Source organism: Bos indicus x Bos taurus, chromosome 2 (genome assembly GCF_003369695.1).
Source record: "Bos indicus x Bos taurus breed Angus x Brahman F1 hybrid chromosome 2, Bos_hybrid_MaternalHap_v2.0, whole genome shotgun sequence".
NCBI lineage: Eukaryota > Metazoa > Chordata > Mammalia > Artiodactyla > Bovidae > Bos > Bos indicus x Bos taurus.
In genome coordinates, this window is record NC_040077.1 from 556,583 (window position 1) to 577,025 (window position 20,443).

Here is a 20,443-nt window from a genome sequence, read left to right on the forward strand (position 1 = left end):
CTGGCAGATGAAAACATAATGAGGGATAAGCTAGTAACATAGTCCCAAAGTAAATTATCTCCCCAGGAATACCTATAAACATGCTTTTTTTTTTAAATTTATTAACTTCCAATAGCGAAATCTTGTAGACAAACTTAACAAATAAGAATTAATATCACCTGTGATGCAGCAAATCAACAATGCACACACCTCAAAAGAATGCACTGAAAAGAACTCTGCATCATTCTTGTGGCATTTCTTATAAAAAGAGGAACTTAAGGATGGTTCCATATTGAATACAAAAAGAGGTAACCCTCACACCTGGGCAGGATCTAGACCCGTAATGAGCAAAATCTGAGTCGGTCTCTGGAGCAGAAAATAGTCCCTGATCAGTGGCAATGTCCTGATACTTAGGAAGCACACTCTGAAGCTTTAAGGAAGGCTGGGATTATGCCATGCAGCTCTCCCACCAACAGTTTAGAAACACTCACAATTGGAGAATCCAGGTAGACAGTACAAAGGAGTATGCCATGCTCTATGTCTAGGAAATATTTCTGCAACTTGAGTGTACATTTAAGATTATTTCAAAATAAACCATTAAAGAAGAAAACCCCCTGACCTCTTTGGTTTTGGTCATGGTTTCTGCAATGATGCTGGCAGCTCCTGGGTCATCTGTTACTGGGATAAACGGCCGAGAAGAAGCTGAGCAAGCTGATGGGGTCACTGCAGAAGGGGTCACAGCATCCTCAGAAGAGATAATCTAGTTTGAAAATGAAGAAGAAAAACGAGAAACTTGGCAACATGGCACACTTCCCTTCTAACTCCAAAAGGCTTACTTACCCCTTAGGTCATCTGGAATATGCAAGATTTTACAGAGATAACAAGACATTTATATTACCAGCTACCACCTCCAGTGCAATCTGGGACAGCCCTGCAAAGTTAAGCATATTCATGTTCCCAGGAAAACCTATTAATATTCACAAGCAATCACATGAAAACAACTAAAATGAGCTCACATCTCTCCAAGCTGGGCTTTTCCCCAAAATAAATACAAAAACCTTTAGTTTTCACAGTGTTCAAGTTTCAGCATTATAGATGAACAACTGCGTGGTGTACTTAGCAACTTTTTAAAAGAATATTCTCATCTATACACTACAAGACTCCTTTTAAACAGAATACTAATTCAAGCCAAAAATCATAGTAGTAGACACAAAAACATTCTGAATTAAATTAAAGAATGACTTGTACTTTATAAGACACAAATGAGCTACCTTTCACTTCCTAATCAAACACTGCTTTACTGCTTTACCATTTTTTACCTCTCCTCTCTTTTCTTGCCATGGATTTGGACTCAATCTGTCTTCAATATCAACAGCCAGCACACACTCCTCTCCATTCATGGGACTGGCCATGGCAGATACGTCAGAAGCAGGTGCAGAGGAGGAGAAGGAAGGACACTCCACCGGGGCAACCATGCCAGCCGGCATCAGGGCCCCAACCACGGTGTCTCTGTCAGGAGAGAAAGCCAGGCCTGTGGTGAACTGAATCTACCTCTGCAGGATGGCAGAGTCAGGGGGCAGGGCAACTGTTTACTGAAGGATTCCCTCATTATTACAGAATAACTATAAAAAGAGAGTTTTAGAAAAATATTGAATGTTATTACTATGTATCTATTGCCTAAAATATTTACTCCTAATCTTATTTACTGAACGACCACAGTGATAACAGGTGAAAAACTGCCAACATAAAAATCAGACCAGAATAAGCCTCTGGATTTCTCTGAGAAATCTTGGTTGTTAAGAGTCTAAGGATAATTTGGGTTTTTTTGTTGTTAGGTCACTAAGTCATATCCAACTCTTTGCGACCCCATGGCCAGCAGGCACACCAGGCTTCCCTGTCTCTCACTATCTCCTGGAGTTTGCCCAAGGTCACATCCATTGAATCAGTGATACCATCCAACCATCTCATCCTCTGTTGCACTCTTCTCCTTCTGCCTTCAAGCTTTCCTAGCACCAGAGTCTTTTCCAGTGAGCTGGAATTCACATTAGACGGCCAAAGTATTAAAGCTTCAGCATTAGTCCTTCCAATGATTATTCAGAATGTATTTCCTTTAAGATTAACGGGTTTGATCTCCTTGCTCTCCAAGGGGTTCTCAAGTCTTCTCAAGCACCACAGTTCAAAAGCATTAATTCTTCAGTGCTCTGCCTTCTTTACGGTCCAGCTCTCACATCTGTACATGACTACTGGAAAGACTCTGACTATAGCCTTGACTATATGGACCTTTGTTGGCAAAGTGATGTCTCTGTTTTTTAATATACTGTCTAGGTTTGCCATAGCTTTCCTGCCAAGAAGCAATCATCTTCTAACTTCATGGCTGCAGTCACCATCCACAGTGATTTTGTGTTTATTGCAAGCCAGATACCAAAGGTGCCTCACACAAGGCAGTGAAGATTAAATATCCTCTCAACGACTAAGTTAGCCTTTAGTCTAAATTAATGTCCCTAAGTATTTATTTCTATTCATCATGTACATAACCACAATACAATGATTGATGGGCCATTTATGTAGTCTGCATGAAAATAGCAGCAAAATGGAGGAAAAGACAACACTATCAAATCTCTGCCTTAACAAGAGTGAAGGAGATGGCAACTATCTTAAACATTACTGTATATAAGCATCAACTAATTCTTCCTCCCAAAACAGGTATAAAGCTTATTGGCCATAAAGAATAATGAAAATGTTCTTCAACTTGATTTTCTAATTCATATTTCAACCTCCATTAAAGAAAAGCATAAAGATACCATCATTCACTATCAAAGGGTGTATGACCTAAAACTCACAGTATTTAAAAACAGTAACAAACATTCTCCGTCAAAAAAGGACAAAAACCTAAAGTTTACATAATTGTGGGATTTCAAAAGCTAGCAAACAAGCTTACCTGGCATACATGATTTGCAATGCTGTAAGTATATGAGATAAGGCCTGTTGTTTGGCCAGATTTCCATCTAATGATAGGAGAATCTTGGCAAGAGAAGGGCGATTTGGTTTAGAATTATTTGCACCATTGATTTTATTACTGGCAGGAGAAGAGTCAGCATCAGAAGGCACACCTGGAAAAGTAAAATAAAACTGGCTTCAATTTTTAAGATCAGAGTTTGCTCTATTTCTATAATTTGACCTTTCCATTTCATTTCAAAGCACACTGCAATCTGCATTTTGCTATTTCACAGATTAAATATTAGTTTCACCAATAATCTCACATAGTTTAAAAACAAACATCTATAGCGAAGGTTTGCTATAACTACAAAAAAATGTAAATGCTTTTGCAAAATGTACTTACAACAATTTACGCTATACATATATAAGCCATGACAATACTATGATAACTATCTATATTTACTTATTGATGAAATGTAAAGCAAAAACAAAAAAAATCCACAACAATGGTGAGAAGATAGTATATTCACCATATACAGTATTAGCAAGTTCCAGCCCACTGCCCTGAGAGTTCCCAGGCCTGATTACAGGGAGAGAACCAGATGGAGCCCAGTGGTCTCTGTGAGAAGAGGAGGTTGAGCTCAGCACCAGGGAATCCAATGTGGGCAAAGTTCACAGGACAGGATAAGAGGGAAAAGTTGCACAGAGAGTGCCCTGGAGATATGCAGGCATTCTCACTCATCCAGATAAGACGCCTTCATAAATGGGCATGACTCAGAGACAAAGAAAGAACTTGTATGAAAGGACTAGGAGAACACAGAGGTCCCAGCTACTGCCTGTTCCCATCAGCTAGAGGGAAGACCTCATCATTCACAAGGCACTGGGTGAAATACTCAGTGGTAGGGAATTATTAGTCCCACAATAGTATCAGCTCTGAATCCATTTAACAAATCCAAAACAAAGGTCCAAAGGGATCAAACTGTTTTGAGAGTAATTTAACTGTACGTAAGCTCAAGAAGATTCACTAGACGCATAAAAATCTCCAGCAACATTCACAATGTATGGCATCAAACTAAAAGTTACCATGTTGGAAGAAAGGCAGGAAAATACCACTCAACTCAAGAAGAAAAATCGATCTAAACAATCCAGAACTGACACAGATATTACCATCAGCAGACAACTTAAGTTGAAATACTTATATCTGTATTCCATATGTTCAAAAGAAAATCAGAGACATAAAAGATAAAAAAAATATGCAAATCAAATTTCTCGAAAAGTAGCTAAGATGTCTGATTACCTTCTTATATCTGTATTACATATGTTCAAAAGAGAATCAGAGACGTAAAAAAAAAAAATAAATCAAATTTCTAGAAAAGTAGCTAAGATGTCTGAGATTTAAATAGTAACATTAACAGCATATGAAAATGAAGCAAAGACGAGTGCATGTGAAGATACAGCAACAGAAACTATTCATGTGAAACAGAAAGAACAGTTTAAAAATGAACAATGTCATTTATCTGTGGAACAACTTGAGGAGTCCTAATACACATGGAACTAGACTTCCCAAAGGTACAGCGAAAAAAATTTTTTTGAAGAACAGTGACCGACAATTTTACAAAATGGATGAAAACTTAAAACTCAAGAGATCTAAGAGGCACCATGAACCACAAGTGCTTGAACCATGAAAATAAAAACCAGGGAAATAAAAAGAAAATCCTAAAAGCAGTCTTAGATAAAAGACATGCTATGTACAGAAGAACAAAGATAAGAATGACAGCAAATTCTCAATGAAAACAATGTCAACCAAAAATTATATAGTCAGCTAAAATATGGTGCAAACATGAAGCAAAATAATGCCTAGTTTAGCCATAAGAAGCTGAAAGGAAGAATCGCACATCTGAGCTGACAAGACATAAAAAAGGAATTTCTTCAAGCAGAAGAAAAGTGATTCAGATGGAAAAAGGATCTCCACAAAGAAATGAAGAACACTGGAAAGAGTAACTGTGTGAGTAAATACAGAGATACTCTTTTAACTCATTTAAATAGATAACCTGATGTTTAAAAAAACTGATTTAAACAACTGTAACATTTACAACATACAGAGAAAGGCATAACAAAGTAGCACTGAGGCCGGGAGGGCAGAAGCAGAGATGTATCACCGCGAGAGGCACACACTGCACATGAAACAGTGTGACCCCACCTGCAGGTGGCACTGGTGCAGTCGCTCAGTTGAGTCCAGCTCTTGCGACCCCACGGACTGTAGCCTGCCAGGCTCCTCTGTCCGTGGAATTCTCCAGCCAAGAATACTGGAGTGGGTTGCCATTTCCTTCTCCAGGGGATCTTTCCCACCCAGGAATCGAACCTGAGTCTCCTGCATTGCAGTCGATTCTTTACCTACTGAGCTACAAGGGAATCAGCTAAAGGCAGACTATGATACATTAAAGGTGCATAATTCCTAAAACAACCACTAAAGTAACACAAAAAGTTAAAGCTCAAAGAAAACAAAGAAGAAAATACAACATCAAAAAGAACAATTAATTCAAAGAAAGGCAGAAAAAGAGCAGAAAAAAACAATAAACAGCTAGGACTAATATAATACAAAACAAACAGCAGGATACTGATTGAAAACAAATACATTCATAATCACATTAAATGTGAGTGAAGTAAACACCCCAATTAGAGAGTCCCAGAGAAAAAATTAAAAAGTAAAATCCAACTATATGTTGCCTACCAGGAACTTTTTTTTAGTAGGTTAACAGTAAAAAGAATGGAAAAAATATATCATAGTTTCTCTTGTACCTATATTCTTAACAGTCAAACTTTATTTCAAAGCAAGAATTTCAAAGCAAAGGATGAGAGGATAATCTGTCATTAATGATGTCAGTGTCAATTACTCAAGGAGAGTAAACAGACGTTTACACTAGAAAAGTGGGAAGACCCTAAGCCAAAGACCTAAGCTTCTTAGAAGAAAAGAATAGCCTCTCACTTCCTGAGTGGTGGCGGGGGCGGGGGTGGGGGGGGGGGTGGAGGGGCTGCAGGAGGTGGCGGGCACGGAGCCTGAGCTGGTTCTGCTGAGGATTAGGTCTGCCTGCCCTTGCTTCCCATTTCCTGTGGAGGAAGTCCCAGCCACTAGGAAGACCTTCCCCAGTGAGCCCTGGGGAAGCAGCAGTGACCTGTCAGGGCTCCAGCCCAGAAGGCCAGGGGCCTTTTGTTATTTTATTTTTTTTTAAAAAAAAAAAAAGAAGAAAAGAATAAAGATTAAAGATCAGTGAAACAGAAAACAGAAAAACAACGAAGGAAAATCAAGGAAACCATTGGCTTATTCTTTGAAAAAACTTAATAAAACTGATAAAGCTATAGACAAACTGGAAAGAGAAGACACAATTACCAATATAAGCAATGAGTAACAACACCACTATAGAGTCTACAAATATTAAAAGAAAAATAAGCAAACACTGAGACAACTTTATGCCATTAAGTTAAACTTGCATCAAAGACACAAATCTTACCATTAAAGAAACAGCTAGCCCTAAATCTTAAAGGAATTAAATTTATGGTTTAAAAATACTACACAGAGAGGTGAAAGTTCTTAACTAGCTTTTTTTTTAAAGCAACTAGAACACAAAAAGGAACAAAAAGAATAATTCATATGTCAAAAATAAAGCTGAAAAACATATAAAACTGGGCTGTCATGGTGGGCTGGCCCCAGAAGACCACTGGCCTTGTGGGACTAGCTTATGTTTAAGAGTCCACATGAGAAGCTAAGAACATGGTATACAAAGATTCTTGGATGTTCTTGGACGAATCCCTAAAAATACACCATATAGAAGGTATATAGTATAGATTACAAATAAGAAGCTGGGTATAGTTAAAATGGAACCAGAGGTTATAAAATTAAAAGAGCAACTTCAGAGTGGTTAATAGAAGAGATGATTTTTTTAGGCTGAAAATGAATTAAGTCTGCAAGAAAAATGGTGGAGTGGAAAACATGGGAGTCCTCAGTGGAAGAGCCTCCTGCCAACCAATGGAAATGGATAATATAAACATTAAGTGACTAGTATCTTCATGAGAAACTATATAGTCAAAAATAGTTATATTAAAAATATTTTCATATTCATCTTATGATCAAGAAAACTGATACAGAACATATTTAGGACACTTGATAAAATGGATGATTATGGTACCAGGGGCTTGTGAATCAATTTTTGATTTATAGAGTAGCTATCCAAATTACTGAAGAAGCTGAAGTTGAACGGTTCTATGAAGACCTATAAGACCTTTGAGAACTAACATCCAAAAAAGATGTCCTTTTCATTATAGGGACTGGAATGCAAAGGTGGGAAGTCAAGAAACACCTGGAGTAACGGGCAGATTTGGCCTTGGAATACAGAATGAAGCAGGGCAAAAGCTAATAACAGTTTTGCCAAGAGAACGCACTTGGCATAGCAAACATTCTCTTCCAACAACACAAGAGAAGACTCTATACATGGACATCAGCAGATGGCCAACACCAAAATCAGATTGATTATATTCTTTGCAGCCAAAGATGGAGCTCTATATAGTCAGCAAAAAACAAGACCAGGAGCAGACTGTGGCTCAGATCACAAATTCCTTATTGTCAAATTCAGGCTTGAACTGAAGAAAGAAGGGAAAACCACTAACACATTCAGGTATGACATAAATCAAATCCCTTATGATTATATAGTGGAAGTAAGAAATAGATTTAAGGGACTAGATCCGATAGAGTGCCTGATGAACTATGGACAGCGGTTCGTGACACTGTACAGGAGACAGGGATCAAGACCATCCCCAAGAAAAAGAAATGCAAAAAAGAAAAATGGCTATCTGAGAAGGCCTTACAAATAGCTGTGAAAAGAAGAGAAGAAAAAAGCAAAGGAGAAAAGGAAAGAAATACCTATTTAAATGCAGACTTCCAAAGAATAGCAAAGAGAGAAAAGAAAGCCTTCCTCAGTGATCAATACAAAGAAATAGAGGAAAACAACAGAATGGGAAAGACTAGAGATCTCCTCAAGAAAACTAGAGATACCAAGGGAACATTTCATGCAAAGATGGGCTCAATAAAGGACAGATGGTATGGACCTGACAGAAGCAGAAGATATTGAAAAGAGGTCACAAGAATACACAGAAGAACTGTACAAAAAAGATCTTCACGACCTAGATAATCACAATGATGTGATCACTCACCTAGAGCCAGACATCTTGGAATGTGAGGTCAAGTGGGCCTTAGGAAGCATCACTACAAACAAAGCTAGTGGAGGTGATGGAATTCCAGTTGAGCTTTTTCAAATTCTGAAAGATGATGCTGTGAAAGTGCCGCAATCAATATGCCAGCAAATTTGGAAAACTCAGCAGTGGCCACAGGACTGGAAAAGGTCAGTTTTCATTCCAATCCCAAAGAAAGGCAACGCCAAAGAATGCTCAAACTACCACACAATTGCACTCATCTCACAGGCGAGTAAAGTAATGCTCAAAATTCTCCAAGCCAGGCTTCAGCAATACGTGAACCGTGAACTTCCAGATGTTCAAGCTGGTTTTAGAAAAGGCAGAAGAACCAGAGATCAAATTGCCAACATCCACTGGATCATCAAAAAAGCAAGAGAGTTCCAGAAAAACATCTATTTCTGCTTTACTGACTACGCCAAAGCCTCTGACTGTGTGGATCACAATAAACTGTGGAAAATTCTGAAAGAGATGGGAATAACAGACCAGCTGACCTGCCTCTTGAGAAATTTATATGCAGGTCAGGAAGCAACAGTTAGAACTGGACATGGAACAACACACTGGTTCCAAGTAGGAAAAGGAGTACGTCAAGGCTGTATATTGTCACCCTGCTTATTTAACTTCTATGCATAGTACATCATGAGAAACGCTGGGCTGGAAGAAGCACAAGCTGGAATCAAACTGGGAGAAATATCAATAACCTCAGATATGCAGATGACACCACCCTTATGGCAGAAAGTGAAGAGGAACTAAAAAGCCTCTTGATGAAGGTCAAAGAGGAGAGTGAAAAAGTTGGCTTAAAACTCCACATTCAGAAAACGAAGATTTGGCATCCGGTCCCATCACTTCATGGGAAACAGATGGGGAAACAGTGTCAGACTTATTTTTTGGGGCTCCAAAATCACGGCAGATGGTGATTGAAGCCATGAAATTAAAAGACGCTTACTCCTTGGAAGGAAAGTTATGACCAACCTAGACAGCATATTCAAAAGCAGAGACATTACTTTGCCAACAAAGGTCCATCTAGTCAAGGCTATGGTTTTTCCTGTGGTCATGTATGGATGTGAGAGTTGGACTGTGAAGAAGGCTGAGCGCTGAAGAATTGATGCTTTTTTTTTTTTTTTTTTTTAGAATTGATGCTTTTGACTGTGGTGTTGGAGAAGACTCTTGAGAGTCCCTTAGACTGCAAGGAGATCCAACCAGTCCATTCTGAAGGAGATCAGCCCTGGGATTTCTTTGGAAGGAATGATGCTGAAGCTGAAACTCCAGTACTTTGACCACCTCATGCGAAGTGTGGACTCATTGGAAAAGACTCTGATGCTGGGAGGGATTGGGGGCAGGAGGAGAAGGGGACGACAGAGGATGAGATGGCTGGATGGCATCACTGACTCGATGGACATGAGTCTGAGTGAACTCTGGGAGTTGGTGATGGACAGGGAGGCCTGGCGTGCTGCAATTCATGGGGTCGCAAAGAGTCGGACACGACTGAGCGAGTGAACTGAACTGAACTGAGCACTACACATCTACAGAATGGCTAAAATTAAAAACTGACTACATCAAATACAAACAAAAATATGGAGATGCTGGAGTTACAGAATAACCACTTTGCAAAACAGTTTGCAGTTCTTAAGAAAATAAACTTGTATCTACCATACCAGCCAATCATTCCTCTCCTAAGTACTTACCCTAGAGAAATGTAAGTGTATGTGTCCATATAAAGACTATACACAAATGTTCAGAGCAAGTATTTGTATAGTCAAAATTAAGAAGCAACACCAAAGTCCATCAACAGGCAAACTGATGTATCAACTGCAGTATACCCATAAATAAAATGCTAGCCAACAATTAAAAAAGAATGAAATACTGATACATGCAACATGGATGAATCTCAAAATAATTATGGTGCGTGAAAAAAGTTAGATTAGAAAAAAAGCACATACTATATGATTCCATTAATATAAAACTCTAAAATGGCAAACTGATCTACAGTGACAGACATGAAGTCAGTGGTTGTGGAAAGCTGGGAGGGGTCTACTCAAGGGTAGTATACACATTTGTTCATTATGTCGACTGTGATGATACTCTCACAGGTGCACACATATCAAAGCTGATAAAAATTAGTCTACACAGGTTGGATTGTTTTAATATGTAGATTGTATTATTCATATATGTATTCATTTCTGAATACATATATGAATTCAGCTCTGAATAGAGCTGATGAAAACACCAAATGCCTAAACTTTAAAGTCCCTCTGTCTGCACATGTGCACAGCATTGCCAGAGCTGTCCTGATCTCAAGAACCAGCACTGTACTTCTTCTAGTTTTCATTCCAGCATAAATCATAGCACAGAGCACCATGACGACTCTGGGGCTATGGTTCAGAACATAGGTAACTCGGTGCTACAAACTCTAACCTAGTAGCAGTATTAAACATTCCATCTATGACATTCTATCTATGCAGAAGGATCTCGTATAAAACACATATCTCGGTTACCTAAATAGGAAGCACCTAAAGGGTCTCTTGCAGTCTGGAAGAGGACAGGCTCGTGAACAGAGGGTGTTGCCACATCAACAGTTGTCCACGCCACACTGTGAGAAGACCCGCAAGCTACTCGTGTGATCTTCTGGCCTTCTAAGCCTTGCACAAGTGTGGGCTTCCTATTAACTGTGGTTGTGCCATTGCCCTGTTGGCCATGGTCATTGTCACCCCAAGCGTATACCTGTTAAGGGGATAAAAATAATTTTTCAACATTTCAGAACTTTCTTTAAGTTTACTTCAAAATTCTTGCTGAGTGCTTCCCGGATAGCTCCCGCTGGTAAAGAATCTGCTTACAATGCAGGAGACCCTAGTTCAATTACTGGGTCAGGAAGGGACCTGCTGGAGAAGGGATAAGCTACCCACTCCAGTATTCTTGGGCTTCCCTTGTGACTCAGCTGGTAAAGAAATCTGTCTGCAATGCAGGAGACCTGGGTTCGATCGCCTGGGTTGGGAAGATCCCCTGGAGAAGGGAAAGGCTACCCGCTCCAGTATTCTGGCCTGGAGAATTCCATGGACTGTATAGTCCATGGGGTCACAAAGAGTCGGACATGACTGAGAAACTTTCACTTTCATTTCCTTAATATCAACCCAATAAACTCATCTATATACTGTTCTTAGAAGCAGGAAGTTCTCCTCTTTAACTAAATATTGTAACATTTTTTCCTTAATTTTGAAAAGAGAAAATGATCCAAAAAATATGTTTACTTTTCAAGGAATTTTATGCTTTACAGAATTAGGAAGTATAATTCATTTTTATTTCATTCTGATTGAAGTACAATATGCTGATTTATTGTCATACATTTCAAATTGTCATAATTTCAAATTATATTATCTCTGAGCCTGTCACAGGATAGCCTCTTATTGGAGGAACAAACAACTCTTATCAAGGATAACTTTAGTTCAGAAATGAAATACATACATTTCCCTATCAGACATTACAGTGGGAAAGCTCACTACTTTATAACGTGCATTACTCAGCAGTCTTTCCTGGATGCCCTCACTCATGCTGACAGTTAGGCAAATGTACACAGGAACACAGTGGACACAGCCCACCCTTCTGGTTTTTCAAGTACCAAGACTCACTTTATTTTGTCACAAGTTATACTATCAACATAAGATCTTGTCCCGAGCTCCCTTACCTGTCCTGCATCAGTGACCGCCAAGCAGTGCAGGGCCCCAACGGCCACATGCACAATCTTCTTCCCTCTCAGCCCTTCCACTACCTGTGGTTTCCGCACATGCACATCCGAGCCATGGCCCAGTCTGAAATAGTCCCCCTTCCCCCTGTAAGGAATCAACAGTGAGTATTTTAATACATGATTATGGTCTGGCAATACCCCACAGCAAAATATTCACTGCCACAGCACAAGAGTCAGCTCAATGACAACAGACACAATGCCCAAGGTCTTAGAAATTATAAAATAGTATACCATTAATTCAAAATAATACATTAATTCTGCTAGCAAGATCCTTAATGTGTTTAACGGTACTTAAATTACTGATGTAGATTTCATAGAGACTGAAAACATGACACGCAACCTCAAATGGCTCTTTAAAGATCTCTGTAGTGATTCTTCCCCAAGCTGCCTCTGAGTCATGACACTAAGACCAAGGCCATCACACTGTCTGCCCATGGTCAGCTGAATATTCCACCTCTCTCTGATTTAATAATCTTTCACTGGAAACACACATGAACTTTTTCAGGGATCAAAGAAATCAGAAATCTGTCTTCCACACGTGTGATCACTAGGCTCCTTGCATGGCAAAAAAAGCAGAAAAAAGCCTCTACACATACTTTATCTAAATAAGAAAGACAAGCTAGGCTAAAATTTCTCCAGTGTTCTTTTCTAAACAACCCAGTTATAATTGGATATTTCTTCTTATAATATTGTCACTAATCCCAACTCAGAATAAATAAAAGGACAAAGATGCCTGGATGAGCAAGAAAATAAAGGCGAACCCCTCCCTGGAAGGCCCTGAACAGACACACTGGTGGGTGACAGGCATTTACGTACCATGTCCAAACTACACCCGACTTAGTGAGGGCCAGGGAGAACTGTGCTCCACATTCGATCTGGCACACCCCTTGTCCATTAAGTCTCTCGATGTTCTGGGGGATGTTACAGCCTTCACTTCCTCCCCGGCCCAATTTTCCAAAGTCACCATCACCCCAGGAAAATACCAAACCTAGGTTTAAAAATATAGACATCAGGCCAGCATCTCACAACATTCCTCCCCTGAAACGTGGAGTCAGACAGGACTTACCTTCATCAGTCAGAGCCAGGGTCTGTGCATCTCTACTTCCACATGCCACTTGGATTACTCTGTGACCAAGAAGGACTTTCACCTACTCAATTACAAATTTAAAAACAGAAATCAAGCACAGGCACCAAGAAAGCAAGGGAAATTTTTCCCCACAAAATGAAAGCCAATACTGCACATATCTTTATTAACTGTCCTAGACTCGGAGCTTATCTTCTCTGGAAATCAGTAGATGGGGAGCTTTCTGTAAGCAACAAAAATAGGTATAATCACCATTTTGGGCTTCAGTTGTGTTGTGTTATCCCCATGTCCCAAGCGGCCGTACTCTCCGAGACCCCAGGTGTACAGTTCACCACTGGACGTGAGGGCTGCACTGTGTGAGCTCCCACAGGCAATATCCCGGATTCGCTTGGTTTTCAGGGCCTCTATCAGCCGTGGCTTGTCACAGTTCCTAAAGCAAGATTAAATAATATTACCTATCATCAATCTAGCCTCTTTAAAGAAGGGGGAAAAAAGGACATCTACACTGATCCACATTTAATCAAAACAGTATCTTTAGATTCACTGAACTATCAAACCTTAGAGCATGTGAGGCAAATCACATTCAGAGATATTTTTTAAATGTATTTTTAAGTTTCTTTTGTATAAATAACCCATCCTATTCAATTTTTTACAAAAATTATCCAAAAGCATTCATTATTATTAACAGTTTCTTATTAGCAAAAATGAAGAAAATATTCTTACATTCTACTAAAGTGTCCAAGTTTGCCATCATCACCTTCACCCCAGGAAAACACTTTGCCATCGACAGTTAAAGCGGTAGCGTGCCGTCCACCTGCAATAGTCACATAGGTAGAGGCTGCCAAAGTTGGGTTAAAAGAAGTTAACAGCATAACTACCTTTTTTGCTTGGCACACAGTATGTGTGAGTATCTGTCAAATGAGTAAATGGGATCAACATTTAAGGATGACAATTATATAAAATAAATGAACATTTCTACAAAGTTCAAGTCCTATAAAGGATTTTACTTGCAAAGAACCAGCAAAATAATGCTATTTTTAGCATTATTAACTTTAATGGGGTTGCTATATTAAATATATAAAAGATCAAAATTCAGATGGAAAAAGTAAAACTAAGTTCATTTGCAATTAGACAAATTAGCAAGTGTAATGGTATTCAGGCTTTTGTGAAATGCATCTCAACAATGAAATTACTAAAGCAAAAGTACCATCGACTGCAATAAAGGCATTATGCTCACTCTTCCCAAAACAATCAGCTCACACTCTTTCCTCACCACGGCCCACTCTTTCACTCCATCTATCCCAGCTCAGAACTGAAGAGTGTTTCCTCTTTGTCACCAGCTTCTAGGATCCAAGACCCACTTACCAACAGAGCCCACATGATCCAAGGCAATGTGCTCAGCTAAAAACAATGTTTCCCATACTCCCTCGCCCAGAGAGGATGGTGACAAAGATGATTGATGAGTGAGGCTTCCAGAAAAGCTCTCTGAAGGGGCAGAGTGGGCTTGAGGAAATGCTTATGTGCTCACCTGTAGCTGCAACGGGGATGGACAGCAACCCAGTGTCCCTCACGGGTACTGTAGCTGCAACACTGTCCCTCCCCCTCACCTCCAGATTTTTACAGAGGAGAATGGTAAAACACGATCTTGCTCAAGGCACTACTGTTCAGATTTTCTGTTATATGGGGTTAAATCTAACCCTATTCAGTATAAATACAAACTCAGTTTGTATCTAATTCGGTTTCATTCCTCAGAAGCCAAGCACAGTGCTTTAAAATAATGCTCTATATATTTCTTGAATTGAAGCACTGTGACTTTTTAAAAAATGATCCTTTCTTATGGCTAGAATTTATAGACACTTGAAATCTGATGAAACTTACAGGCTCTCTTCCCAAAAAATAACACATATTTAGGCACAGAACATGATTACTGCAATCTTTTATGAACCTGAGACAACAGTTCAAAATTAAAAATCCCCTCCTTTGGAGGGGTACGCCCCACAGGGCAGAATACCAACAAACCCTGATCTCCAAAAAGTCTTATGTAACAAAAATAATTAAAACTCTAGACCATCTGAAGTTTTATATTACCCAATTTTTACTTCTAATAATGAGTAGAACTTGACACAATGCAAGGACACTCTAGGGGAAACTGTTTAAAGCCCCGGGTAATTACAGAGCCTGAGCAGCAGGCTTGTCTGAGCACAAGTGTCAATTCTGGCCTGTACCTGAGTGAACAGCCACCTTCTTGACCACGTAACTGCTGAGAGCTGTGATCTGTCGCGGGATGGGCACAGTCCCACTGGAGATGCCCAGCCCCAGCCGGCCATTCGTGGCTTCTCCACAGGCATATACTTTTCCTTCCACTGTCACTGTAAGAAACAGGAGTGAGGAAGAGACTCACTTTTTGTGACACAACAACTATATATTTAGGCTTTAACATCATTTAAAACTTTTACATTATTTGAATAATCATACCTGCAAACAAACTTTTAGAACCACCAGCCACCTGTACTACATTCAAAGCAGACAGTGTCTCAGAGAATGACGGAACTTTTATCTAAAACAAAATTTTTAAAAAAAAGCAAAAGAAAAAAGAAAATTTTATTTACACTTTTAAAATTACAAGTAATCATATTTAATAGTACAAAGAATTTACATGGTTACACTCTCCAAAGAATCTCTTGTCTATTACAGATGCATAAGCATTTTAAGAATGAAATGATATACTGGAATTTACTTTAAAATACGTAGGGGTGAGGCTATGTAGAAAATAAAGATAAAAATGTGACCATCCACAACTGCTAAAGCTGGTACAGTGACAAAAGGAGCAAGTCTCTATTCTGCCTACCAGGGAGGTACATCTGAACATCTCCATAATAAAAGGTGAAAAGAAAAAAAAAAAAAATACACATACTGTAAAGTTATAAACAAACATTTGGTAAACTATATTTTATTTCAGGTCATGTCCTCCTCATTCTTGTTAATTCCGACTTCTTTAAGAAACTATTAATATATGCGCAAATTTCCCATTAGAGATGAATGTGATTTCATTTAAAATTACTAAAGCCCTTATCTTAAAAGTCTTTTATGATGCCCATACGTCATGAAGTATCAAACAGGCAATGCTACCATGGAAGAAGGATGCTCTTCATCCCAACTATGAAGCACCCATCTGCCTTTCGTGTGCAAACACCCATGTGCACACAGGGCCCTCTAGAGAGCCCACAGTAATAAGAGAAGCGCCCAGATCTCCTGGGCCCCACACATCTCCAAAGGCAGTGCAGCGGCCTCAAAAACAAAGGGAACCCAAGGCTGCTGAATTATATAGGATCATTTTCATCATACTAGAACCATGGTCTCAAAATGAATGAGTTCTAACTTTCCGTTTCAGTGTCTCAACAATGCAAATAACAGGGATCTTACAATGAGTGAGGTCTCGTGAAATACTAAGTTGTGTCTGTGCTAAGTTGCTTCAGTCATGTTCAATTCTCTGTGACCTTATGGACTGAAGCTGCCAAGCTCCTCTGTCTGTGGGATTCTTCAGGCAAGAATACTGGAGTGTGCTGCTATGGCTTCCTCCAGGGGATCTTCCCGACCCAGGGATTGAACCTGCATCTCTTGGGTCTCCCGCATTGGCAGGTAGGTTCCTTACCAATAGCACAACCTGAGAAACCCAAGTAACACAGATGCTCAGTCAAAAAGAAACTGTTTTCAGACACTAAACCTTGGAGGAATCTATTCTGTGGCACCTTAGTTGAGAGCCACAGGTGAATTCAACTCGAGTTCAAATGCATACCTTGTCGTTCCTACTCTTTAAAATATAATCACAGTCTACAATTTTCACCTCTACACTTGTCAAATGTTTTCGGAAGTGTATCTTCTAGTTTATAAAACAGCAATAATGCAACTATAGCTAACATGCACTGCTTTCCAAGGACAGAGGCGTCTTAGAACCTAAAATGATAATGTCTATGAGTTCATGTCAAGAATTACTTAAGAAAAGTCCATTTTAAAAACAACATATAAAAGGTATGATGTATAGTAGAAATCAAACCAATATTGTAAAGCAATATTAAACCCTTCAATTAAAAATAAATAAATTTAAAACACACAAACACACATAAAAGGGAAAATCATTATAAGAATTTTAAGAGGCCTGGCTAACTCTGGGCCTGTGTGGGCCCAAGCAGTGTGGGGTGGCGAGCGCATGGGGTGTCAGGCACACACCTTGGAACCCTTCAGACCTCCCAGCTGGTCCTTGTCATTCAGGCCCCACACAAATACTTTGGTTCTTATTGTAGCTGCTGATTCCAGACCTGCTGCCTTCTTTCTAATAAGGCTAATCAAAGTAAAAAAATAAAACAGAAACAGAGGTTTTTTTAAATAATTTTTTAAATAATTTTTTAAAATAAAGAGGAAACAACCTAAAGCACACAGTCTGATGGTTACTACCAAACACTCTTAAAATTTTGCTATAACTAAACAAAATCCGAAGTATACACAAAAGTTAGTGGTACAGAGGGTCAAAATGTCTACAAACCAACATACTACCTTTCAATACTAGAATTTAGCTATTTATCCTGGTGGAAATCTTTCTAGGAGTTGTTATTGTTGTTTAGTCGGTAAGTCCTATCTGACTCTCTGCAATCCCACAGATTACAAAGGCTTCCCTGTCCTTTACTATCTCCCAAAGCTTACTCAAACTCATATCCATTGAGTCAGGGATGCCATCCAACCATCTCATCTTCTATCATCTCCTTTTCATCCTACCCTCAATCTCTCCCAGCATCAGGGTCTTTTCATATGAGTCAGCTCTTCAGATCAGGTGGTCAAACTACTGCAGCTTGAGTTTCAGCATCAATCCTTCCAATGAATAGGTTGATTTCCTTTAGGATTGACTGGTTTAATCTCCTTGTACTCCAAGGGACACGCAAGAGTATTCTCTAGCACCACAGTTGGAAAGCACGGATTCTTATGCACTCAGCCTTCTTTATGGTCCAACCTGCACATCTGTACATGACTACTGGAAAAACTATAGCTTTGAATAGATGGACCTTTGTCAGCAAAGCGATGTATCTGCTTTTTAATATGCTGTCTATGTTTGTTGCTTCTATCTTTTAAATTCATGACTTCACTCACTATCAGCAGTGATTTTGGAGCCCAAGAAAATAAAATCTGTCACTGTTTCCACTTTTCCCTATCTATTTGCTATGAAGTGATGGAACTTGAAGTGACAGAACTTAATGTCATGATCTTTGTTTTTTGAATGCTGAGCTTAAAGCTAGGTTTTTCACTCTCCTCTTTCACCCTCATTAAGAGGCTTTTTCGTTCCTCTTAGCTTTCTGGCATTAGAGTGGTATCCTCTGCATAGCTGAAGTCGCTAACATTTGTCCCAGTAATCTTGATTCTAACTGTGACTCATCCAGCCCGGCACTTTGCTTGATGTACTCTGCATATAAGGTAAGTAAGAAGGGTGACAATATACAGCCTTGTCATACTCCTTTTCCAATTCTGAACCAGTCTGCTGTTCCCTGTCTGGTTCTACCTGCTGCTTCTTGACCTGCATAAGTGTTTCTCAGAAGACAGGTAAGGTGGTCTGATATCCCCATCTCTTTAAGAATTTTCCAGTTTGTTGTGGATCCACACAGTCAAAGGCTTTAGCGTAGTCAATGAAACAGAAGTAAACATTTGTCTGAAATTTCCTTGCTTTCTCTATGACCCAGTGAATGTTGGCAATTTGATCTCTGGGTCCTCTGCCTTTTCTAAACCCAGCCTGTACATCTGAAAGTTCTTGGTTCACATACTGTTGATGCTTAGCTTGAAGGATTTTGACCATTACCTTGCTAGCATGTGAAATGCAACTTTATGGCAATTAGAACATTCTTTGGTGCTGCCCTTCTTTGGGATTCGAATGAAAACTGACCTTTTCCAGTCCTGGTGCCACTTCTGAGTTCTCCAAATTTGTGGGCATATTGAGTGGACACTTTCATAGCATCATTTTTTAGGATTTGAAACAGCTCAGCTGGAATTTCATCACTTCCACTAGTTTTGTTTATAGTGATGCTTCCTAAGGTCCACTTGACGTCACACTCCAGGATGTTCACCTCCAAGTAAGTAACCACACCACCAGGGTTATCTGGATCATTAAGGTAGTTTTTGGATAGTTGTGCATTCTTGCCACCTCTTCTTAATCTCTCCTGCTTCTGTTAAGTCCTTACCCTTTCTGTTCTTTATCATGCCCATCCCTGTATGAAATGTTCCCTTGGTTCTTCAATTTTCTTGAAGAGATTTCTAGTCTTTCCCATTCTGTTGTTTTCCTCTATTTCTTTACATGAGTACATGAGTTAGTCACTCAGTCGTGCCCGACTCTTTGCGACCCCATGGACTGCAGCCCACCAAGCTCCTCTGTCCATTAGATTTTCCAGGCAAGGATACTGGAGTGGGTTGCCATTTCCTCCTCCAGGGTATCTTCCCAACCCAGGGATCGAAACCAGGTCTCCTGCACTGCAGGCAGATTCTTTACCGAGTGAGCTACAAGAGAAGCCCCTATTTCTTTACAGGATTCACTTAAGAAGGCTTTCTTATCTCTCCTTGCTATTCTCTGGCACTCTGCATTCAGTTGGGTATACTTCCGTTTCTTGCTTGCCTTTCACTTCTCTTCTATTCTCAGCAGTTTGTAAAACCTTCTCAGACAACCACTTTGTCTTCTAGTATTTTTTTCTTTGGGATGGGTATTGGTCACTGCCTCCTATACAATGTAACAAACCTCTGCCCATAGATCTTCAGGCACTTTTTCTACCAGATCTAATCCCTTGAACCTATTCATCACCTCCACTGTCTAATCATAAGGGATTTGATTTAGGTCATACCTGAATGGTCTAGTGGTTTTCCCTACTTTCTTCAATTGAAACCTGAATTTTGAAATAAGGAACTCATGATCTGAGGCACAATCAGTTCCAGTTCTTGTACCTTGCTAATGGGATATAGCTTCTCCATCTTTGGCTGTAAAGAATATAATCCATTTGATTTCAGTATCGATCATTGGGTGATGTCCATATGCAGAGTTGTCTCTTGTTATTGGAAGAGGGTGTTTGCTATGACCAGTGTGTTCTCCTGACAACACGTTAGCTTTTGCTCTGCTTCACTTTGTAGGACTTCCCTGGTAGCTCAGATGGTGAGGAATCCACCGGGGAATCAGGAGACTAGGGATCCATCCCTGGACTGGAAAGATCCCCTGGAGAAGGGAATGGCTACCCACTCCAGTATTCTTGCCTGAAGAATTTGATTGACAGAAGAGCCTGGTGAGCTAAAATCCATGGGATTACAAAGAGTCAGACACAACTGAGTGACTAACACTTTCAGAACTCTCCCCTGTGTTGTTGAAGAGGATGTTTGCTGTGACCAGTGTTTCTCTTGACAAAACTATTAGCTTTTGCCGTGCTTCATTTTGTAGTCCAAGGGCA

At 39.6% G+C, this 20,443-nt stretch overlaps 1 protein-coding gene and 1 pseudogene across 5 annotated transcripts in view; one reads left to right on the forward strand and one right to left on the reverse strand.

Moving 5' to 3' along the window:
• HERC2 (HECT and RLD domain containing E3 ubiquitin protein ligase 2) overlaps nt 1-20,443 on the reverse strand; it is a 235,078-nt gene that overhangs the window by 59,128 nt on the left and 155,507 nt on the right. For all 5 annotated transcript variants that reach the window (XM_027554355.1, XM_027554358.1, XM_027554357.1 and 2 more), the window contains 12 exons: nt 17,208-17,319; nt 15,456-15,537; nt 15,206-15,349; nt 13,704-13,794; nt 13,233-13,410; nt 12,963-13,044; nt 12,713-12,884; nt 11,837-11,981; nt 10,653-10,878; nt 2,918-3,089; nt 1,299-1,488; nt 599-739 (listed from right to left, as the gene is read on the reverse strand). In XM_027554355.1, coding sequence (XP_027410156.1) covers nt 599-739; nt 1,299-1,488; nt 2,918-3,089; nt 10,653-10,878; nt 11,837-11,981; nt 12,713-12,884; nt 12,963-13,044; nt 13,233-13,410; nt 13,704-13,794; nt 15,206-15,349; nt 15,456-15,537; nt 17,208-17,319 — 1,735 coding nt within the window. The remainder of the gene's footprint in view (nt 1-598; nt 740-1,298; nt 1,489-2,917; nt 3,090-10,652; nt 10,879-11,836; nt 11,982-12,712; nt 12,885-12,962; nt 13,045-13,232; nt 13,411-13,703; nt 13,795-15,205; nt 15,350-15,455; nt 15,538-17,207; nt 17,320-20,443) is intronic.
• On the forward strand, nt 6,608-7,072 carry LOC113900659 (annotated as a pseudogene).